Source organism: Lotus japonicus, chromosome 2 (genome assembly GCF_012489685.1).
Source record: "Lotus japonicus ecotype B-129 chromosome 2, LjGifu_v1.2".
NCBI classification, from domain to species: Eukaryota; Viridiplantae; Streptophyta; class Magnoliopsida; order Fabales; family Fabaceae; genus Lotus; species Lotus japonicus.
In genome coordinates, this window is record NC_080042.1 from 78,488,414 (window position 1) to 78,512,382 (window position 23,969).

Here is a 23,969-nt window from a genome sequence, read left to right on the forward strand (position 1 = left end):
AAGTCATTTTTGATCAATTTTGACCAGTCAATGGTCTAGTGGCAAACCTAGTTAGCTGATGATGACCACGTAGACTTTTTCACATCAATTCTAGTCTCTTGAAAAATATTTTAATCAATTTTTATCCATGTTCTTCCACCTTCATCTTCTTCCTCTTCCACTTTCTTCCGCTTTCTCCATAACTCAAATCCTTAAACCTAGAAATTTAAAACTCTAGAAAAACTATATGTTCATCATATTCACCTTGTTCCACTATTTGTTTAAAGAGTTAACACATTGGCTTGGTTGGTAAGGAAAGACATATCACTTTCCCTAAAAAATGTGTATTTAATTCTTCGTATTGATGTAAGAATTGTGTTTGTGGATAATTTGTAAGTACTTCTATACCTAAGTTTTATCTTTATTTAAATTGCTAGAATGGAAATTTTGCATTTAATTAAAATACAAAATTCGTAACTATTTCTAAGCAAATGAGCTAATGTGACATGAAAAATGGTGACCAAAGCTAATTCTAATTTGTACCATTGTAAGTGCCGTATAATCCCAGAAGTACGTACTAGTCTAAGTATGTACTAGTCTGTAATTGTGATTGAAGTTGAACTCATCCAAACTTTTGATTCATAGGATAAAAAAAAGTATTTCAAGCATTTTACAAGTCCATCTAATTATTTCGAATTGACTCAATTTAAGCAAACCAGTGCAAATAAATACACTAAATTTGTTTTAAACATCACTATCCAAAAGCACAAGACATTATTGTGGGGAATAAGTCTAGTTTATAACAATTTCATCTCTTAATTTAATTCCATCTACTTTGGAGCAGCTGCAGCAGCAGCCATTTTTTGCTGGAGAAACTTGGCAAACCCAATAAGCTTTTCAGTCTCTGGTAGAACTCCCTTTACAGCAGGATCAGCAGCAAAAGTTGCAGCCCATTTCACCAAAGCAGGGAACTTTGCTTCATCAAACACCTTCCTCCCAGTCATCTCCTCAGTCACACTCAACCAGGTCAAATAGCACCCAAAAGCAATATCAATGAATCCAATAGTTTCCCCTCCAAAAAAGGCCTTTCCTTCACTGCACTTGTTGAACACATCTTCCAGTCTCCCAAGCACTTCTTCCATTTGCGCAAAAAGGGGCTCTTTTGCCTCATCATCTTGAGCACCTAGCATATCTCGCATGGATAGAAACCACTACTCCCCCAGTTGGAAAACAATGAAATGAACAATCAAAACCAAAAGGAGTAATAGCCTATTTGGATCTTGTATTTTTTTTTCAATGAAGCACATACAATACACTGACACGACTAATGTCTAATGCCTAACATCTAAAAAGAACGCTAACATCCAAAAGCAGTACACGGGTTAGCTTAAAAAAATACTTCCTCCGTCCCTTATTATAAGTCACTTTTAACCAATTCTCTAAGATTAAGAAAAATTGTTAAAATTAGTTAAGAGCAATAAATTTGTAGTTTTTTAAAAAACTTTCCAAAATCACCCTCATATGAAATTCTATCTCTATATTAATATTCCACTACCTTTAAACTAGGGTCTTGAAAATCAAGCAAAATTTTGGGAACCATAAAAATTCTTTGAATGTGGAGTATTAAATATGAGAGTAAACATGGAAAAATATAATTAATGCTTCATAGATAATGTAAAATGACTTATATTATGGAACAAGAAAAACTCAAAAAAAGTGACTTATAATAGAGGTCGGAATGAGTATTTATGAGTCTCATTTGACAAAGTAAGCATTTTCTTAAAAAAAAAGAAAGAGATAATCTATCTAACTCTAACGACTTCCACCCCATTCTTAATCATCATTTAAAAAAAAAAAACTCTAGCTTTGGTTCATCAAATGCCAAAGAATCTCACTATCTATATCTATATCTATATATATATATATATGTAAAGGAGATTTGAGCTTTTTTGCATTATATACATCAAGTAATTCCTACCTCTATATTAAAATACATTAAAAATAAATAATTTCATTTGCAATAAATATATTAAATAATAAAATTAAAACTGAATAAATTGTAATGTCAAAAACTATTAAACTACCAACATTAAATAATATATTTATAAACTTATTTATCTTCATTTCCTATACATTTAATTAAAAGCTAAAATAAATTTCTATATGTAGTTAAAATATTAATTATTGACCTCAAGTTGAGAAAATAATTAAATTTATATAGAGTAATATATTTTATATAAAATAAATATATGAAATATCATAATTAGTAAATGATTAAATTATTTCCGTAAAGATATACTTAGAATTATTTTTAATAGTTACATGTGTTGTTTAATATTGACTATAATGTTGTTTTGTTTTATTTTATAAAATAAATTTACATACATAAAAAATTTATATAGTATAATTATTTAAGTCATTTAGAATAATATTTTATATACATTAAAAGTGTATAGAGTATACACAAGATGATATTTTTAGAATAGCATTTTATTAAATAAAATTTTTATATGGAAAACTTTATTTATATATACTTAAAATTAATTAATTTTATTAATAAAAAATTTAGAAAAATAGTTTTAAAATTCAAAAATGCCGCTATAATTTATTAATAAATAATTTATAATTTTTTTAAATTAACATTATTAAGTATGACGTGTGTGTATTTTTTAAAGAAGTTTATTAAAATATAATTTTTGATCTATTATATATTAGTAAAAAAGATCAACTTAAAGAAGCATAACGGAGAAAAAAATTTACTAAATAATATTTTCGACTATTAAAACTATAACTTATTGTAATTATCAAAGTTAAAGTTAATTAATTGTTGATAAAACGCATAAGAAAATGTTCTTATCATTTATTTGGTGATATTAAAACTTATTAATTAATTTAAAATATTTTAAATTCACTTCATAATTTATTGTATGATTAAATATATATATTTCTAAATTGTTAAAATCATTTCAATGCTAATTATTAAATTTGAATAGTATTAATTATTTACACAAAGAAAACTCTAATACTCATTATAAAATGTTTTAACACAATTATTTTATTTTATTATAATTTATAAGTAAAAAATATTTAATATCTATTTCTTATTTTTATTTAAACTATCATAATTTTTATATAATGTTGATAAATATTCTAAAAACAATATATACCCGTGTAACGCACGAGTTTTATATCTAGTTATCAAGTGAAGCAAATTAATCTTCTGCTATATGTCACAGTTAATTTAAGATATAAAAAATATTTTATTATTTGAATAAAGAAAAGTACTGATTGTCTAGTAAAATAAGGGATGTGGGCTACAAGCCTACAAGTGTTCGACCTGAAGATTTTTTTTTCATACACTGCCAAAAATAGTCTAACATCTTAGGAAGTACAAATGTCATTCTAATGAGTGTGAGTGTTAATGAAGAGACACTCCATCTGAGAGGAGTATTCGTGCAACAAAGCGGTAATCAATTTAGATAATCAAATGCTACTTAGGTAAATTTTGTTGAGAATTAATTTTGGATTAAAATCAATTGTAATAGAATTATCAATTGAAGAAATATAAATGAATATACCTTGTCATCGATGTAGGCACCCCAAAATCGAGCATTGGCTCGTTCATAAGCATCAGAAGGAAGAATAGAGGGACCATCGTTCCAAACCTCATCAATATACTCAACTATGATTGCAGATTCACATATGGGCTTATCTTTATGGATGAGAACTGGGATTTTCTTGTGCACAGGATTGGACTGAAGAAGCAGATCACTTTTTGGATTCAAAGTCTCCTCAAGAACCTCGTAATCCAAACCTTTGAGGTTAAGGGCAATTCTAACCCTCATTGCAAAGGGACTGAACCAACCACTCAAAAGCTTCAATTCATTGCTAGCCGCCATTGTGAAAGACAGAGCAACCCTTTTCCTTAGTTTGTTTTGTTGGGTTACCAATGAAAGTTTATAAATGGAAGGAAAGAAAGTTGGGATAATGGATTTGTGGTATGCAGCATCCGAGGTCAATTCAAGATTGATGTTGCTTTGACACAACTGTTATTTTTAATACATGAAGCGGTGATTGTCACTCTGATGGAGACAATAATAAATCCAAGCGGGACCGGCAGCTTGTTACGGTTTTGTTTGGTTGGGTGGAAGGAAAGGGGGAAGGAAATAAAACCGGGCTAGTCTAAATTCATTTATCGGTTTCCGTGTTTTTTTTTTTTCCTTCTCCTTTCCTTCCACCTAACCAAACATAGCAGTAAAGACAATCTGTCCATGAAAGTCTTATTATGAATCATAACTCACATATGAAATAATGATCCCTTGTACAGTTTCACTGATGAAATTAAGAAACTTACCGAAACGATTGATTCATCTAATTCACTAAGCTACCATTATTTATATTTTTTAAAATTTCCTTATTAGCGTCGAAACCGTTGTTATTGTGGTAGTTCTAGAGTCGATCTATACGACCGACGCTAAATGGGACACAATTAGGGTCGGTATGTTTCTCTAACAAGTTGCGTCGGGTTTGAGTTAGCCTAGACGATACTAATATTCAAAGTCGGTCTTCTAGCCAATTTAAGGATTAGTTTTGAGCCTTATAATGCCCGCACAATGTCGACTCTAAATCGGTTTTTGCACAAGTTTTTGGTCATTTCATGTCGGTATTTAGCCGATGCTATTTCGCGTTAATTTTTAGTAAAACCTAAATATAGAGAAACAATAGAGATGCTTGGGAGACTATAGAAGAAGCTCTAGAGGTCGGATTTTGCGATGAGACATCATGAAGTTTCTGTTCTTCTAGTCCTCCATCTTTATTTATTTGTAACTTTCCATATAAATGGATAGCTAATCTCTCTTTTGTTGAGTTAGATGTAGTTATTTTGATACTTATGTATTCTATGTGATTCTATTAATACAAAAGCATGTTCCTTTGATTATGATTCAACGATTTTCTCTTATTCTTTATGTTATGTTTTAGATTGATCACCTATGATATTTTCATAGATTCGAATTATTTTGAGTCCCAAATAGAGTTGGTAATCTAATAAACCTAATGTCTAGGAATAAATTAAGATTTGTTAGTCATAGAAAACATAAACTTTAAGATAATGATGTTTGTTAATTATGTGAGGAATTCATATTTAGGAATAGATAGCACTCATGTAAGGAATGCATGAAGTATGGTTGAACCGATGTAGATGATCTATATGCTTAGACTTCATTTGTATTTAAATAACTAGAATGCAAAAAACTCAAACAATCTAGTATAATCTCATAAAACTTATCATCCGTTTTGTATCTCTATCATTTTATATATTTCCATGTTATTATACAAACAAACAACTTATTGTCAATTCATCATTTGACTATGCTAGTTATTGAACGATATTAGTATCAGATCTCATAAAAATGTTTTACTATGATTAAAAGTTAAGGATTTAAGTAGAATTCATGAAAAAAAATCTTTAGTAGTATCTCCTTTTTTCTTTCTATACTTTTGTATTTTTTTTTTGACGTTATAACTTTTGTACTTGAATGTTATATTCAAAGTTTTAATTTTTTAAAATTGATATGAAGGTATAAATGAGAAAAAAAGTTAATTACATCTTGGATTTCTGAAATGAAAAAATGTTTTGAAAGAAAAGATAAAAAAAATTATTTCGAAAAAGTGCCAATAACATACTTTCACAAACCCCTTTTAAAGGGATGTTAATTTCTCCGTTAGATTCACATAAGTGAGAAAATGAGAAATTTTCAAAAAAAGTGCACCAGCCGGGAATCGAACCCGGGTCTGTACCGTGGCAGGGTACTATTCTACCACTAGACCACTGGTGCTTTGATGTCAAATTAAGATTGAAAAATTATTATAACGGGTTTTCCACCTGAAGATGATTATGCATTGGGAGATTGGAACTGGATTTGGAATTTGAAGTCCCCGCATGAAATCATGGTTCTGATTTTGCTAGCCTGCTATGAACCGACAGACCATACTGTGATAAATAGGTTCAGCTCATTCAACCAAAAATACAAATTTAAGAGGTTTTCCCTGACATGCTTTAGAACTTAGAAGAATCATGCTTGCACTCAATCACATTAATTACTAATTGCAGATACAATGTTCCCTCTTTTTTTTAATCTTTGTTTCCATTGCAGGCACAGATTATATGTTTTTGACTTTTTGTTTGTTGATCAGTTAATGTTCTAGATCTGAGCAATTGAAAGATACACTACTTAGTTCATTAGAACAAAACTTATCATATAGTTGATAGAAAATCTGCATGTTCAGAGTAAAGAAGATTCACATGGTGAACTATACTAGAGATTGAAATTGTGCCACCACTCCATGAGAAATTTTCATATAATTAAATTGTGTTTGGTAGAAGTGAAATCAAAGGAAGATGTGCAATAAACAAATAAAGTGAAAAAGTAGAATTATAGATGATGAATATATTCTCTTTAAAAGTGATTTGCGTTTTAAATATTCTTCCTTCCACTAACTTTAATCAAAATGGCTCAAGGCACAATGTAATTGAGGAGTGGATGATAATTGGATAATAATAACAAAGAAATTCATAGGGATTGGAGTAAAAGTTGATGAAAAGTATAAATGTAATCATTACTACATTATTCTAAACAACCATATCTTATAGTTTTATTCCCTTTTGCTTGTTATAAGCAGCAAGTGTTCTCCAGTCTGCATTCATCATTAACCTTCAAAAGCATAAACGTTTGGCAACCCTTGGTTTGGGGACTGAAAAAGTTGGTATATATATGTTGCTTCTTTTATTAATTGTATGTAAGCATATATACAAGCTGATTTAATTTTGTATAAACTGAAATCTAAACTTAATAAGAGGCTACCTAATCAAGTGATTTATGTTAGTATAAGATTTGAAATTATTTAATGTGTGTTACAGCATCTTGTCTATTTGTTACATTTTAAAGTTTAAATTTAACCAACACTATAGATGAAGGTAGAGAAGAGAAAAACTCCATTCTAGTATTCTACTGATAAAGAACAGAGATGATGACTAGTAAAAACCAAATCATTTAATTAATCTAATACAAGTGAAAGAAAATTCAGAACAAAAAGCGAAACAGAATTAACATCAAAAGCATTAAAGAAGTCCTTCTTTTGTTTCACATAGAGATCCTAACCGACTCGAACAAGATTGTCTCAGTGGAGGATACTTGTGGTTTAAACCAAAAATCCTTCTTTAACAGAAACAGTACTAGTTCCTTATTGCTTTCATTTTATTTCCACAACTAAAAAATGGAATTACTCACAGCTTGAGGATTTCAACAACTCAATAAATAGTAGTACTAGCACCAAACTTATTAGCTAGTCCCTTCTCTTCTTACTCTATCTCCTCCCTCAGAATCTCAATGGAGTTTAGCTATCCTCCTTCAGTTCCTCTTCTCTCCATTTTCCTTTTCCTGCTTCCTTCTTTGATCCTTGCTCAAATCTGCCAGAGAAACTGTGGCCAAACTCTCAAGTACCCATTCGGTAGTGGCCCCGGTTGTGGCGACCCTCGCTTCCAACCACATGTAACTTGCAGCGAACAAAGACTCACCTTCACAACTCACACAGGTTCCTACCCAATTACCTCAATTGACTACACCAATCAACTCATACACATCTCAGATCCCACCATGTCAACCTGCTCTTGCACTCTACCAAGCAAAGGCTTTGGCTTAGATGGGGACGCGCCATTCACATTCGATGACAGCACCATCTTTGCTCTCGTAGACTGTTCAATGAACTCATCATCCATATGCAAATCAAGAAGCTATGATGATGGAAGCAACTCCAAGCTTCAATGTGATCAAAGCACACCAATTTGTGATTTTTTATATTCTTGCAGGCCTATTAGTACTATCAATCTACCAATCTCCACGTGCTGCGTTTACGCGCCGGTTAACCTTGGTCCTTCGTTTGACATGGTTCTGCAGAAGCTGCAATGCGCTTCGTACACAGGATTCTACAACTACAATGATCAGCAGTCAGATCCTGAAAAGTGGAACTATGGAATAGCACTCAAGTATAAATTTAGTGTCACAAATGATTATCCTCCCTCATGTGCTGCTTGTGAAAGGAGCAATGGATTCTGTGGGTACAGTGGACCTTATAATTCATTTATCTGCAACTGTCCTAATGGGTTTAACACAACTACAGATTGTTTCTTCATATCTGATAACAATGGTTTTAGAAATGGTAAGTGAAATTACCCTCTATCTTACTTGTCAAGTTATTATAATTTGGGAGGTCTAACTCTACCCAAAAACTAATTCAAGAGGTGAAGATTCCTTTCTACTGATAAGTACTTCATTAGTCATTTTTCTAGTCAATGTGAGACTTAACACAATTGCAGCTTAGTTCTTCAAATTTTTATGGCCAAAGTTAATTTTTTTCTGACCCTTGTGTTTTCAGGGGTTGCTTGGTTGATTTATCCTGTGGCATGGTCTCTGGTTAGCTTCTTCTTGTAAGTTATTATGGATGGTGGTTCTACAATCAAGCTCATGATTCAACAATTAACCAATCAAAATGCTACTTGTAATTTGAATCTTCTCTTAGTTCATTTGTATTCTGAAGTTGGTGAATGTCAGAAAAGAAAACCCTTTGTGGAATTTAAATGCATTGCCTTTCATGATGTGTGAACCTAATAGACATTATATTCAGCTTCATTTTAATCAATGTTGTCTTTCCAAAAAAAAATTAATCAACGCTAACTGATCATAACTTTTTTTCAAAGGTTAAAAGCTTTGTGGCCAACCATGACCAACATTGAGTTTGTGATACAGCTAGTACAGTGAATCTTTAAAGTGAAAATGATAAGGAATTTGGAATGGGGTTCCAAGCCTTTGGTATGTAGCCGCTAACAAAGAATCTCTAACTTTGTGAAGACCTCTTTCTTTTGCTTTTATCTCTAGTAGTGCCTCAGAAGCTGCAAATAAGGAGTGAAGCACAATCCCCACATCCCTTTTCATGAAATGAAATGGCCTAAACACATTTAAGTATTCAATTCTTCTCACAAGGAAAACACATATACTTTAAAACTACGTATCTAATAATTATTAGTTTCTTCACAATAATAAAAATTTAATTACTTTTACATCAAGCATATTATTTTAATAAGTATTAACATAGACATACAACATATGACATCTTAGGACCTATTTGGTTTGTCCATTTTCAATTTTCATTTCAAAGAAAATAAAAATAAAGGTAAAAATATGTTTGGGTGATATTTAGAAAATATTTTTAATTTTTTTTTAAAATATGATCAAAATAGAAAATAAGAAAAACTTGTTTTCAATGAATACGAGGTGCTACCATCATCGTTACCACACCACCACTGCCACATGGATGAGTTCTGCCGTGAAGAAGTTGGTGTCGTTTATTGTGAACATCAAGCATGTCACAACATCTATCTACCTCAATCAATTGGTGAAGGTTAGAAAACTCAAGACAATTTTGACTTTAAGTTTCCTTTGAGCAAAGCTGAATTTGCTTGCTTTTAACTGAATGTTTGATTTTAAGTTAAACCCAACTGAACCCCAACAAAAGTACAACGCATTACAAAATCTCATAACGCACATTCTCGAATTTCAATCTAGCTAATGTGATTTACAACTAAACATGCTTTAAAATGTCTTCCCTACAAATTCAACCATAAACCAATGAATTACATCTGACTGAATTTTAAGATATTATTTGAGTAAACTTTCTCATAACACCACTTTCTCGTAGATTTTTCCACTTTTCTCACCCAACTCATGACTATTGAGTGTTTTCTAATACTTCATCTGTTAATTAATATATGTCACTTTAAGATTTTGACACATCTATTAAGAGTAGTATTGATGTTATTGTTTCAATTAAAATTATTACCTGACTTCCTTATATACCCTTTATCTTTTTTACGAATTCTAACTCTTCAATTTTTCTTATCTCTCTTAAAATTATAAAAGTGATAGATAAATAGGAAAAAAAGAGAGATAGATTTATAGGATATATAGGAACAAATTACAAAGGGAGTATTGCGAACAATCGATGCCCCTCATCTTGGATGGAGACCCTTCTATTTATTTCTTATTTTCCTTTAACATTAATTCTGCACTAAATTTACCTTTTCACCAATCTAAAATTTCCCTATGAATATCTCAAATATACTAAACTATGAAATAAAAATGAACTTCGGGACTAAAGTTTTTCGAGTACTGATACCATCATGCTTTGGCCTTCCAAAATAGCAGTGTTCATAGGACACTTGATACCCCTCTTCTTTCTGCAGCAACAACTCATGCGTGAAGGAACATAGGGAAATGAAGTTAATGCAGAAAAAACTTATTCTGCTTCTGCGCCTGTGCGCCATTTTGCTCCTATGATGTTACAAAATTTACAAACCATTGATTTGTTCCTTCACCAATTGTTGTTTCTGCATTTCCCAACTATAACTCTACATGTGATATACCTGGGGGGATGGATCAAAAAGTGGGGCAAAACAACAAACCAATAGGCACAACAGTCTTCATGATACCAAAGTAACCCCCCAAAACAAACCCTTCAAAGAAAGGGCGTATTTACAGAGATATATTATGACCATAGAACTTGCCTAGCCTAGCTGTGCTTCGATCTTTTTTTACTTACAACCTCTTTTGTCATCTCATGTTGCAACATAGTGGTCTCACTTGATGTTGCAATTTATCCCACATGCAGGTCATCTGTCGCGGAGATTGGTAATGAGCGGTGTAGTAATCTTCAATGCACCCAAATTGGCAGAACTTCAAGCTGTGCACATACTCTACTTGTCTTGACATGTTGAACTGCTCCACCCACATTCCCATGCTCACATCCTCCATTTTAAATAACTGCACCGCATTGAAATTGGTTAAACTAATATCCAACACCGTCCGGTCCTTAAATATATGCATAAACTAGAATATGTTATCAGTGTGTGTTTGGAAAACTGATTAGTTTTCATACTGAGGAGAGAAGTGATTCTGATAGTAATTAGTAAATTAGTAACTACTTCTTGTAGCTTTGGTGGGAGGGAAGTGATTATGAAATATTTCAGCATGAAACCAAACATACTGATAATCATATGCATGAATTCGTGAACATACAACAAAGCACATTGAGAGGTAGAGACCATAGACAGAATAGGAAAAAAGGGACAATGAATTGCAGACATACTTTTAATCTGCGCTTCTCAAATTCAGATACAATGAACTGAGCAATATCAGATGAGACTATATAACCTGGACCATTAGCATAGGTAGGATACTCTTCCTCTACCCATTCCTGAAATTTATGGGAAAAAGTTGGGAAAAAAAGTCAGCAACTTTTACAGAGAACATGAGATGACTTCTGAGTCTCATAAACGAAACTAAAACACCAACACCAACACCAACACCAAGACAATGAATGACAATGTCATCAATATTCAATATTATTGCATAGAATTTCCAAAAGCCTGTAACTTTAGCTCATTCAATCGAAGCCATATTATGTGAAACTCTGCCGCTCAGGCCTGAATGGAGAATTCAGTTAAGTATATGTTCTGTAATAATCCAATCAGAATATCCCAGCACACACTAAAAATAAATTACAGTACTTAAGATAATGATGTACAATTCAAATGAGTCAACTAACAAAACTCGTCTGACAACAAATGGCAAATGACATGACTTATACTATTAATTAAAGCCGAATACCTCTAAACTGATTTTATACAAAGATATTTGAGCACTAACAAATTTTTCAAATGCTAACAATAAACCTAAAATCAGTCATAGAAAGTTCAAATCCAAGTACACAGCATGGAGAAGTAGAAAACGCAAAATTAGTTAGATTACAACCACCACAATTACAGCATCTCATGACATTTACAGCCATGCACTACTAAAAAAACCAATCGAAGCAAGTATTTAAAACCTAGAAACCACATGAGAAGTGCATCAAAATCCAACAACATATGATAAGCAACACAGGCATCAAAAGAAAATTAAAAGCAACTGAGCAGTCCCAAATGCAGAGAAACCCAAAAAGTAAAATCGTACCTCATAAGTTACAGCCCATTTTCCATGTCGAAGAGGCCTATGGTGGTAATTCATATTTCCCATGTAAAGACTTTTATCACTTTGAACTTGTCTTGCTTCGCTTATGATAGAATCCACTCTGACAAATGTGTCATCATCACACTTCATAATATACTTAGCAGCAACTGCTCGAATCTGCAACAAAGTGTGTCAATAACAACCAACAATATTGCAAGATCAAAGGGTGCGTGAAATTTTGAAATGTATATATATATATACAAAAAGCAACAATTTGCCTCTCCTATCACTTACCCCGTATTCACAGATAGCTATAGTTTTCAACACAACAAGGTCATAATGATCCATGTAAGGGACCATAATAATATCACCAAAATACTCTGCTTCTTTCTTTATATCCACATTCATATCCTTCCTTCCATGCTATCATACGAGAAATAGAAAAAAGTAAGATAAAAACCATTATGCATTCGTTGATTATTTTCATCATAATTTGTGGGTAGGAGAATGCAGTCACTCTTACCAAGGCAACAAAAAACCGAGCCACAACATTTGAAGATTTGATTAGCTTATGTTGCATCCAGGACTTCCTCACTGCCATCCTTTCAGCAAAATGGTTTCCAGCAGAAAGGATGCCAATGAAAAGCTCCACATTCACATTGAGAAGAGGAGGAGCTTTCCACTGAGGAAGCAATTCAAGATGCATCTGCGGAGCGAAGCTAGGATGTGAAGAAGGTAAGGAAGCAGCGAATATGGAGTGCACATCAACATCCCCATTTATGGACAGTCCAGTAGCATCCTCAAGAGTAAAGCCCTGTGAAATATGAATATAACATAAACACTAAAGAAATTCCTGCATTCATACAGCAGAAAGAGATATGATAAGTGTACCCACGGTGCGATAGGGAAAGGATGTCACATGCCTCCCATCCACACTAACATGGTAGCCTTCTAAGCCAGCACTTATGGTCAGAACAAACAATTTCCCCTCTGCAAAAGGATATGGCCAGTCCACAGTCACCTTCTTTTTTCGCCCAATCAGTCTGTTCAACCACCATGTTGCCTTCCACTCTTCAGAATGATTATCATCGTCTCGAATCCACTTTTCACATTTAACCTGCCCATCAACTTCATAACATCAAAGCAAATCAGCAAAGACAAACAATGTCGCTTGGAACAAGAAGAAAAAAAAGCATACAAAATGTACAGATTCAACAAAGAGAATGAAAATGATAATGACGGAGTGCAATTTGACCATATTTGGATCAGCTTCTTTTTTTCTCAGGACTTAATTCTGGCACCCAAAAACTACTGAAAGAAGCTTCCTCCCACAATTGATTCTGGATTTAGAATCAATAATTGTAGAAGAATTTGCAATCATGCACACTTTAAAAAGTTAGACCTTTGAGATAGTAGTTATGGCAGTCAATCATCGTTTGAGATCATACAAAAGTTGGATCAAAATTAAATCCTTTTTTCTCTTTCCTAACTCACAGTCACAGCACAGAACAGAAAGTGAAATGTAGACTATACAAACCAAGTTCATGGAACTTAAGAACTACAATGCATATCTGCAAAGAGAGTCCCCATTGTCATCTACAATGAAACCCCCTAAAATAAACTTCCAACCCCCATAAATCAACTAATAGAATCTCTACATCATTTATCCTGAACACAATTGAAAAAACAAACACAAAAACATGATCATGCAATGAACAAACACTCACCAGTTTCCTCATCCGCACGAGACTTCCACCCATCACACCTAAGAGCAGAACCCCACTGCATCCTATAGCAAGTGTTTTGCTCAATCACAGGCTTCCCACTCCAATCCCCTTTCAACCTCGGATTAAAATGCAGTATCCTTGGCGGCTCCTCCTTATCCACAGCCTTCAACCCCTGCAACTCCAACATGAACTGCGACACCATCACCGCTTCATCTCCATCCCTCACCACCGCTATCTTAGGATCACGCTCCGCATGAGCCCACCGCGGAGTCCCCACAACAGTCACATGAGACCAAAGGGTCAACCCACAAGGCAACACCATCACCCCTTTGAACTTCTCACGAAACTCAAACCCAGAAAGCGTAACAGAATTCAGACACGAATCAGAACCATTCTCAGACTTCAACTTGGAAGAAAACATCTCAACCTTCCCACTCTCCACCTCACTCCAAAGCTTCTTCCCTGCAAGCCATGCGTGACTAGCCACCTTGTGAAGTTCAGAGTCCCCTGAGAAGGTTCCATTGAAGCTCAAGGTGGAAACCACAGAAGCTTCAATTTGGTGGTTCTCTTCTAGCAACAGTGGCACTGTCACTGGCAATGCATCAGTGAGAAGCCCCAAAGCACTGTTCTCAGAGGCTAATCCAGCTCTGAAAGCAAGAGGGATTTCAAAGGTCATGAAGAGCATGTAGAGAAGCATCACCACCATGAAAATTTGAACCAGTGTGAGCCTGTTGGGTAGCCCAAATGGGTCTAGCTTGATACCCCTCTTCATCTTCTTCAAGTTTTCTGCTTCCAACACCCCAAAGTTTCAAGCTTTGTCACCACCCAGTGGAATAGAATCAATGGGGTGTGGTGTGGTGGGGTTTTCAGGTTTCAACTTCCCCAAAGATTCAAGCTTTTTCACCACCTAGTGGCACAGAATCAATGGGGTGGGGTTGTTTTTTTCTGGGTTTGTTGAACAAAGTTGGAAGCTTTTGTTGAATGTTAACCCTTGAAGGGGGAATGCACCTGGGGCAAAATAGTGGAAAAAGCTTGCTTCTTCCACTCACACGAATCAATGCATAGAAGAGAGGAAAAAAAAGAATGAAAGCTTGCTGTGTGTCTTTTATTTTAGGGTTAATCATCTAATAGGTCCCTGTCTTTGTCTCGCCGTCAGAAATTAGTCCCTCCCCGGAAAATTTGCAAATCTGGGTCCTCTTATTTGTAAAGTGTGTGGAGCAGGTCCTCGCCGGAGGCCGGAGCTCCGGCGAGTGATGAATTGACATGTTGACTGGATAAATGAGGCTGACGTGTCAAGGAAAAAAAATTAAAAAATTAAAAAAATTTACAAATCAGTTATATTTATTTAATTGACCCCTAATTAACCCTAAAAACTAACTAGTCCTAATTAACTTACTAACACTAATATGATTAACAAAGATTGTTTCCCCCAATTAGAAAACCTAATTTCCTAATTCCTGTAGAACCCAGAAATTCATTTCCTCCTCCTTCATCTTTTTATTCTTCTTCTTCATCATCACCAAAGGACCCATGAAAACCCAAACACCATCTGCAACCCCCACCCCAACACCACCTTCTTATTCTTCTTCTAAAGGCAGTGATTGTTTGTGAGAGAAAAAGGAAAAAGAGGAAGGAAATGGCGATGCCCTTCAAATCCTTGCGTCGCCGCTGCAAGTCAACTTCTGCCGCCCTCGCGCCGCCGTGTCACCGCTCCTCTCCTCAGCCGCGTCGCACACGCTCCAGGTGCAGATCCAGCCACACCAACGCCCCACAGCCGAGCCGCGTCGCACATGCTCCGCGTTTCCAGATCCGGGTTGCCAAACAACCCAGATCCGACCCGCAACCTAGGTGGGGGTTGAAGCCAATATGTTTGCAGATTTGGAGTGGTGCTTGAGGCGGAGGTGTGGTAGCTTTTGGAGTTTCGGTTGCAGGTTGGGTTGGGTTGGGGATGGGGGTTTCGGTTGGGAGAAGGAGAAGGAGAAGGAGAAGATGATGTTGCTGTTTTGTTGTGTTTCTTCTTGTCTGTGTTGCAACTACTACTTATGTTCTGCTACCTCCATTTTTGTCTGTATTGCAAATACCAAACGTTGCAGGCAGTGGGGAAAATAAGAGGAAATGAAAGAAGATATGTGCTACAGTGAGGAGGAGGAACAAAACCACCACCATTTCTGGGTTTCTTGGCCACCACCAGCACTTATGGGTTTCTTTTTCTTGTTCTGTTTATGTTTGGGGCGGTTATGGTGGGGATGAGGTTTTGTTTTCTGGATTTTGATTATTTATGGACTTAGTTATGATGATGAAGACCCTGGGAAATTAGATTTGGTGTTTTTGGGATTTTATTGTTTATTGTTGGGGTTATAATTTTTTGAAGAAGATGATGAAGAAAATGAAGATGAGTAATTTATTTTGTTAATTGATTATATTTTTTAATTTAATTTATTTTTCTGATGTGTAATTTATTTTTTATTTTTTATTTATTTTTAAAATCCACGTAAGTATTATTATCCCAGTCAGCATGTCTATTCATCACTCGCCGGAGCTCCGGGCTCCGGCGAGGACCTGCTCCAGACATATTGCAAACGAGGGGACCCAGATTTGCAAATTTTCCGGGGAGGGACTAATTTCAGACGGCGAGACAAAGACAAGGACCTATTAGATGATTAACCCTTTATTTTATTTTATTAACCTCCGATACCCGTCAGTCGGTCACCATTTAGATGTCGTTAGATTCGTGATCCAGTACGGTTAAAACTTATCATCCCTCCTCTAGAGTGTACTCTGTGAGAATCAAAGTCGAGAGTTCTCCCCACATACTTTACCTGAGTTGTCAACTGAGTTATCTATCTTTCGTAGCTTAGCTTGGTGTGTGTCTTTGTGTAAAGGTTGAGATTTTGTTAATTAATTTGAGATTAATGTTAATTATGATTATGATTTGATTAGAAATGGAATGGTGAGGGAAAGTAGGAAACAAAATTACAAAACTTGCTATTTACATGGGTAGGAGAATTGGAGATGGAGGTTGCATAATTTTCCATTACTTCAAGTTGGAATGTGAAAATGACATCGTGAGAAGGAGTTGTGGGGCCACACAGCATTACAGCACTTGCGGTTGATGCAGACATGGATTCCATAATCAGAATCTTTTTTCCTTTATTTAATTTAATCAACTATTAAAATTAAAATAGAATTTTACTGTAATTGAATTATTGAAATAGAGTTTACTAGGGGCGACTGATTCAGACAAGTTCAAAAATGCATTTATTTTTATGTAATGAAAAATAATTTGTTTTGACTTTTTTGCCTAACATTTTTATGGATGTATTAAGAAATTATTTTTTATGCTATATTCATTGTCCGGTTTTATTACTAGTATATTCATTGATTCAATTTCTATTTTATCTCAAATCCGCACTAACTCCTCCCACGAGCTTTTATTATTAGGCTATAAATAGATATATAAGTCAATTGTAATTAATTATCTTAAAGAGGTAGTAGTACATATTTTCTTCTTCTCTCTGTTCATTTCATCTTACTATTTATCTCCATTTGTGGGGCCACACAGCATTACATGTGCTACTTAAAAATGACCTATAATCAAATGTAGAAAGTACACATATTTTTTGACGTCAAAGTCTCTTAACTATCAAAATAATAAATACATTTTTACTAAAAATAATCAAAATATCAATTCATAGTTCCCATGAAAAAAGTGAGAGAGAACTTTACTTGTGGCATGAAAAGCTTCTCTAATGAGCTACCTGGGTACACGTGGTCATGAATCACACACCTCAGATCCTCAGGTTGCCACATGGGTCGGTGGTCAACTTTTTGTTATTCTTTTTCTAGGAATATAGTTTCTTCTCATCATAGTTTTTTTTATAAATATATGTGAGTAAAGGAGGTTTTCTAAGGAATATGGTTTTTAAACCCAAAACAATGTAATCTCATAGCAATCTAAAAGCACTAGTAATGTATACAATAATGTATAAGTCAACAAAATATCAAGTTGCTTATTCTGTCCCCGGATCAAACTTTTGATCATTACACATTGCATATAAGAATGAAACATATATTATGATATATCCCACGACGATAATTATAAGAATGAAACATATATTATGAAACACTTTTCTCCTCTTATTTTTTCAACCCTTGGATGTATCAAAGGGTTACCATTTAATGTATAGTTATTTTTTAGGTGCTTTATTGTGGTAAATTATCTTAGCCACATGATGCATCTGACGGTCCAAATCACTGCTGGAGGGGCTGGACAGATTTGGAGTGCTTGAGAGGATCCGTATTATGCGTATGCTTGGAAATGAAATGGCTGCACCACATGTTATGGTTGTCGCACTTTTCTTCTTCTGTCTCACATACACTAACATTTCCTATCAATCATATCAATGAATCTCACTCTCTTTATCATCACTTTCATTTCATCAATGATTCCTTCATAGGAGGCAATTGAATTGATTTCAACATTTGCATTGCCTTGGAGACGAAGATAATGGATCAGTCACCATTCACCACTCCAAGAGGGTCTATCTCATCAAGCGTAGGAGACCCTTTAGAATTGGAGGTCAATCTCACACTCAGCGAAAAGCTCAAGGTTTTCAAAAGCTCCACCTTTGATCCCAATGCCTATGTCGCCTCCAAATCCCGCAGCATGAACGAGAAGGTCCCTCTCTCACACATTCTATAAATTTCATTTCATGTTTCCATGCAAATCGGATAAATCAACATTTTTTTTATGATTGATCATGAAATTGTTGTTGTGCTTATAAGCAACATTCATACATAAAAAACATTTAATATGTCAACTATGTTAGATGTTAGTTCTTAACATCCCGTTATTTGAGCTTATCTTATAGCATAAATGGTTATGCAAGTGTACCTGAGAGTTTATGTAATTACTTATGAGTTATGACTAACCTATAAGTTGTTTTGAGTTTGTTTTCATGACGTGTTAATCTTAGCTTGCGAAGAAGAGTTCATGCTTATCTATAACCTTTGTTCAGAGAGTTTCTCAAATTAGTTTATGAATAAGCGTTTATGCGATAAATGCTTATCCCATGAGCAGCGCTTTAATTAAGCTATTTGCCTAAATACACTCATAATCCTAGAGGCATCAATTAAAAAATAAAAAGGTTCATCCTAGCAAAAGGTGCAGGAGAAGACTGGTTTCAGTAATTCTAACTCTCAAGAATTCAACTAATTTTGCTTGTTTTAAAAGTATAAATATGAATCATGATTTTGATTTCAATGCCAATGTGTTAGGCAGTGCCAAGTGCCAACTCTTGGTAAATGTCAGGTGGTTATGGAAGTTCTACTGAGTTTTTTCCGTTTGATTGAAGAAAACCTTATGCCTTATTTAATCCATATTTGTAATGTTTACAGGAGATAAGACACTTGTGTGCTTATCTTGTTGACCTGAAGAAGGCATCTGCAGAAGAAATGCGCAAAAGTGTTCTTGCTAATTACTCTGCCTTCATACGGTGAGTGTACACCCCAAAGTGTTTTTAGGGATTTATCAATCCAGCGTCTTCCGTTTCAGAAGCTCATTTGATAACAGATTGCATTATTTTGCACATCTCAAGTGGTTATATTATATGAACTAGGAAGTTTAGAAACATGTACTTGTGACATAGTTCTGTCATCATTTAACTTCTGGGTGGGGATTTCTTAGGTATCCTTAGCTCCTTTCCCATGGTATATTGCATGAAAATTGAGGCTAGAAGCTACCGGTATTAAGCTCATAGGATAGGAGCTTTCGTGTCGTCCTTAATGAGGAATGCATTCTGAAAATATTTGACACTTATTCCTGGCACAGTTTCAGAAGAGAAAGTAGATGAGGAGAGGGAATAAGAAACTGAGCTGGCTTGGAATTCTGTTGAACAGCTTTTTTGTTCTGCTAATATAAAATTAGCTGTGAAAATTAGTTGGATGGAAGAGGAATATAGATTCTGTTATATTGGTTTAATATATAAGATAGGATACTGTGAAGAAATTAGGCAAAATGTTGACTAAGAGCTTTAATTCATCTAGTTACTTTTGTACAAGTAAGTTGGCTTTTATTCTTCTGGTTAACTTTGAAAGATATTATTCGTAGTTTCATACTATTTGAACACAGCATTGTCCCAGATCTAGTAACGAAGTGCATCCTGTTTGTTTGCATTTAACTATATGTATTTTCTATAGTTTAAGCTTAGAAACTTCAGCTTCTATTTATGTGCAGTACATCCAAAGAGATTTCAGATCTTGAGGGGGAGCTTCTTTCCATGAGAAATCTTCTATCCACTCAGGCTGCTTTGGTTCATGGTGTAGCAGACGGGTGTCAGCTTAGTTCCTTGATGACTGGAAACGAAGATTCAGACATGGACAATATACTAAATGAGAAAACAGATATATCCAAGACAGAAAAATGGCTAATAGGATATCTAGAAACCCTTGAAGTTCTATTAGCAGAGAAAAGAGTGGATGAAGCAATGGCTGCCTTGGACGAAGGAGAAAAAATGGCGCAAGAAATTAGTGAAGGGAGGACAACCTTGAGTCCAAGTTTATTCAAGGCATTGCAAGATGCCATCACTGAACACAGACAAAAATTAGCTGGTCAGCTAGCAGAAACTCTCAGCCAGGCATCAACGCGAAGCGCAGAAATTCGCTCAACGGCATTAGCATTGAAAATTCTCGGGGACGGTCCCCGTGCTCATACATTACTACTTAACTCTCACAAAGAAAAGTTGCAGCGTGGAATGCAGAGTATTCACTCCACCAGTTACGGCGGAGTTGGGGCATACACTTCTGCCCTTTCACAGCTTGTTTTTTCAACCATTTCACAAGCAGCATCAGATTCTTTGACAGTGTTTGCCGAAGAAGAACCTGCATATACTTCTGAGCTAGTAAGCTGGGCAGTTACACAATCTGAGCATTTTGCTCTTCTCCTTAAGAAACGTATACTCGCATCAACAGCTGCCGCAGGAGGTTTGAGAATCGCGTCTGAATGTGTTCATGTTTGCTTGAATCACTGCCATCTGTTAGAGGCCAGTGGGATGGCCCTTTCCCCTGTCTTACTAAAACATTTTAAACCCTTTGTTGAGCAAGCACTGAACACAAATTTGAAAAGAATTGAACAAAGTAGTGCTGCACTGGCTGCTGCAGATGATTGGTTGCTTGCTTTTGCACCAACCAGCAGGAGTTCAGGCCTACCTCCAACCTCTTCCTATAGTAACTTAAGTTCATTCCAGCCAAAGCTTTCAAGCAGCGCTCACAAATTCAACACAATGGTGCAGGTGATTACTATTATGAGCCCATTTGGTTCCTGTTAAAAAGTATGAAAATGGAAAATAACACATCTCGAGGCACTTTTTGTTGAAGTAGCAAGTAGCAACTTACTATTTCAACAAAAAGTGCATCGATGTATTATTTTCCCGTTTTCATACTTTCGCATCCAAACTGACTATATCTATTTTCAATGTTATCCCGGCTTGAAATATAAAGGCCATTTAGCATGATTTCACAAATTTTTTGAATTTGATAAAATCTCTAAGAATAGTAGAAAACCAATGCTAAGTGGCTTTTATTATTTCAAAAATATTAATGTTGACCATCAAAGTCAGGCAAGGCCAACTGAGAATATAATGTTGTAAAAAAAGTTCACGAAGCTTCATCACCCCCCTCTCCTCCTCAATTTCTCTTAGCTTGAGATGCTTAATACAGTTTCCCATGGTCTGAACAGGAGCTTTTCGAAGATGTAGGACCTCTAGAAAGCCTGCAATTGGATGGTCTTGCATTAGAAGGCCTTCTACAAGTATTTGGCTTCTATGTCAATCTGTTAATAGATGCATTGCCAGCTTCAATTGTAACTGAGAACCTGGAAGGCTCAGGGCACAAAATCGTTAAGATTGCTGAGACTGAAGAACAGCAGATAGCATTGCTGGCTAATGCAATATTGCTAGCTGATGAGCTGCTCCCGCGAGCTGTTGTCAAGCTTTCGCATAGCACCAGGGGTGATGAGTCTCAGAGAAGGGGGCCAGACAAACAAAGGCCTCCAGAACAGCGTGAGCTGAAGAAAAGGCTACAGCGCGAAGTTGATCGTCTGAGAGACAGTTTCTGCAGGCAACATGCTCTTGAACTCATCTTCACAGAAGAAGGGGACGCACTTCTGAATGCACTAATGTATTTGAGTATGGATGATGGGAAAGTGGAGCAACCTGAATGGTTTCCTTCTCCAATTTTTCAGGTAATATTTGTAACACAAAATATACTTCCTTTGGTGATATGTTGTTATGCCTTTGATTTGAAATTTTGAAGCAGTATAAAATATGTGTTCTCCTTAGTACTCAGATACATGTGTTGATATAAGCATGGTCGTGTTTTTTGAATTCTAAGGCTTATCATTCTTTAAACAATTGTTCAGGAGCTTTTTGGAAAGCTTACACGAGTGGCATACATTGCAACTGATGTGTTTGTGGGAAGGGATAGGTTTGCCACTGTTTTATTGATGAGACTCGCGGAAACAGTGGTCCTGTGGCTTTCAGAGGACCAAGCCTTTTGGGAAGAGATTGAGACAGGCCCAACGCCTTTGGGTCCCCTTGGCCTTCAACAGGTAGTCACTTGAATGAGTTCATTGAGTATCACAGTCACTAGTTGAGAGTGATTCCAATTAACTGTTAATTAAAGTTTCTCTATGCTCAATGAGTATTAGAAAGAACCTCTTTCAAAAGTTGACTTTAGAAGCCTGTAAAAATCAATAAGGTTTGGTATAAAGATTTTATAAGTTGCTCTTGAGAGCAATTGAGTGCTTGATCAAAGGACATGCAAATAGTAAAAATAAAAATGATAAATAACGACAATATTCATTGTTATTTTGTGAAAAAAATTAGTTGTTTTAATATTTCAAAAGCATAGCTTCAAAAACTATCCTCAAATAGAATTCCTTAATACACTACAGCTATATTTAAACTGCAGTTTGTGGATCACTCACCTAAAATGATATCACTCACAGATGATAATTTGTGCAGCTTTATTTGGACATGCAATTTGTGATGATATTTTCATCCCAAGGCCGTTACCTATCTCGTCATCTGCATCAAGCTATTAAAAACATCATTGGTAGAGCTATTGATGCTGTTGCTGCTACAGGGCTAGATCCCAACAGGTACATCTATCTAGATTGAAAGAACATGTGTTATATATTATTCTTAAATATGAACGGGAAACTTGTGCTTAGAGCTATATCATATAGTAAATTTATGATGGAATCATCTATCTCTTTTATCTACTTCATACTGATTCAGAACCTTTGAATGGCAGTGTCTTGCCAGAGGATGAGTGGTTTGTAGAAGTTTCCGAAATAGCTATAAAGATGTTAACTGGGAAAGCCGCCTTTGACAATGTAGAGGGAGATGATAATAGCCCCACCGCACTCGGCTAATTATAATTAATGTCATCAGGTCACTTTCAGGGAAGGGATTACATTCATTCACATGTCAGTCTTGACATATTATAGAGAGCAGAAGGGAAAGATGAAGTTGAAGAGAAACAAATATATATTTGTCATCTACCCTGCTTCTTGATCAATCAACTGACTCTGATAAGTGGTGCTTGTTATCTGGGCAGAAGGAATGTGTTTCATTTCAAGCTTTTGACGACGAATTACATTAAAATTAGTGTAATTCATTACTAGATATCATTCCCATGCTGCACATTGCAGGTATCCTAAAGGACACAGGACATCATGATCTAACATTAGTCCCACGGTACTATCTGTTGAAACTTGGTTCCCATTTGAAGCCTAGGATAATTCAGACCACAAGAATTTCTAGAACTATAAAATAATGCCAGGTGCTTCAGGTTTTGGATTCATTGTAGCTACTTGTATATTACATTTTAAGCTGTAACCATAGCCAATTGATTAATTTAACATTACTTTTATCTTAATTAATGTTTAATTTATTTGGTTGCTTTTGAGTAATTTCCCCCCTTTATTTGGTTCCTTTTATCTTAATAAATGTTTAATTTATTTGGTTGATTTGGATTCATTGTCACTAAGAGATAAACATGGATTTACTTTTTCATTTTAAATAAAAAGCTAACAAGACCCCTGTAGAAATCCAAATTAGGATCTGATATTTAGTAGCAGCCTTGTATGTAGTAGATTCGTGATTCTTTCTGTAAAGTTGTTGCCTCCAGGGTAACATTT

At 35.1% G+C, this 23,969-nt stretch overlaps 4 protein-coding genes and 1 non-coding gene across 5 annotated transcripts; 2 read left to right on the plus strand and 3 right to left on the minus strand.

Moving 5' to 3' along the window:
- Positions 1 to 589: 589 nt before the first annotated feature.
- LOC130739907 (glutathione S-transferase U17-like) lies at positions 590 to 3,957 on the minus strand. The gene is made up of 2 exons (XM_057592374.1): positions 3,558 to 3,957; positions 590 to 1,190 (listed from the first exon to the last, which is right to left on the minus strand). Exons 1-2 carry the CDS (start codon positions 3,876 to 3,878, stop codon positions 810 to 812), a joined length of 702 nt encoding a protein of 233 aa, XP_057448357.1. The 5' UTR covers positions 3,879 to 3,957; the 3' UTR covers positions 590 to 809.
- Positions 3,958 to 5,745: 1,788 nt separating this feature from the next.
- Positions 5,746 to 5,816, minus strand: TRNAG-GCC (transfer RNA glycine (anticodon GCC)). The gene has a single exon. It is a non-coding gene; the product is annotated as a tRNA-Gly (tRNA).
- A 1,439-nt stretch (positions 5,817 to 7,255) lies between these two features.
- LOC130739909 (uncharacterized) lies at positions 7,256 to 8,632 on the plus strand. The gene is made up of 2 exons (XM_057592376.1): positions 7,256 to 8,196; positions 8,413 to 8,632. Exons 1-2 carry the CDS (start codon positions 7,368 to 7,370, stop codon positions 8,466 to 8,468), a joined length of 885 nt encoding a protein of 294 aa, XP_057448359.1. The 5' UTR covers positions 7,256 to 7,367; the 3' UTR covers positions 8,469 to 8,632.
- A 1,546-nt stretch (positions 8,633 to 10,178) lies between these two features.
- On the minus strand, positions 10,179 to 14,972 carry LOC130739908 (hydroxyproline O-galactosyltransferase GALT6-like). The gene is made up of 7 exons (XM_057592375.1): positions 13,769 to 14,972; positions 12,937 to 13,169; positions 12,565 to 12,855; positions 12,336 to 12,464; positions 12,045 to 12,218; positions 11,179 to 11,286; positions 10,179 to 10,853 (listed from the first exon to the last, which is right to left on the minus strand). Exons 1-7 carry the CDS (start codon positions 14,538 to 14,540, stop codon positions 10,644 to 10,646), a joined length of 1,917 nt encoding a protein of 638 aa, XP_057448358.1. The 5' UTR covers positions 14,541 to 14,972; the 3' UTR covers positions 10,179 to 10,643.
- A 3,223-nt stretch (positions 14,973 to 18,195) lies between these two features.
- On the plus strand, positions 18,196 to 23,740 carry LOC130739910 (exocyst complex component EXO84A). Its single transcript, XM_057592377.1, has 7 exons — positions 18,196 to 18,446; positions 19,166 to 19,263; positions 20,004 to 21,057; positions 21,504 to 22,007; positions 22,185 to 22,373; positions 22,789 to 22,925; positions 23,081 to 23,740. Exons 1-7 carry the CDS (start codon positions 18,276 to 18,278, stop codon positions 23,199 to 23,201), a joined length of 2,274 nt encoding a protein of 757 aa, XP_057448360.1. The 5' UTR covers positions 18,196 to 18,275; the 3' UTR covers positions 23,202 to 23,740.
- The last annotated feature ends 229 nt before the right edge of the window (positions 23,741 to 23,969 follow it).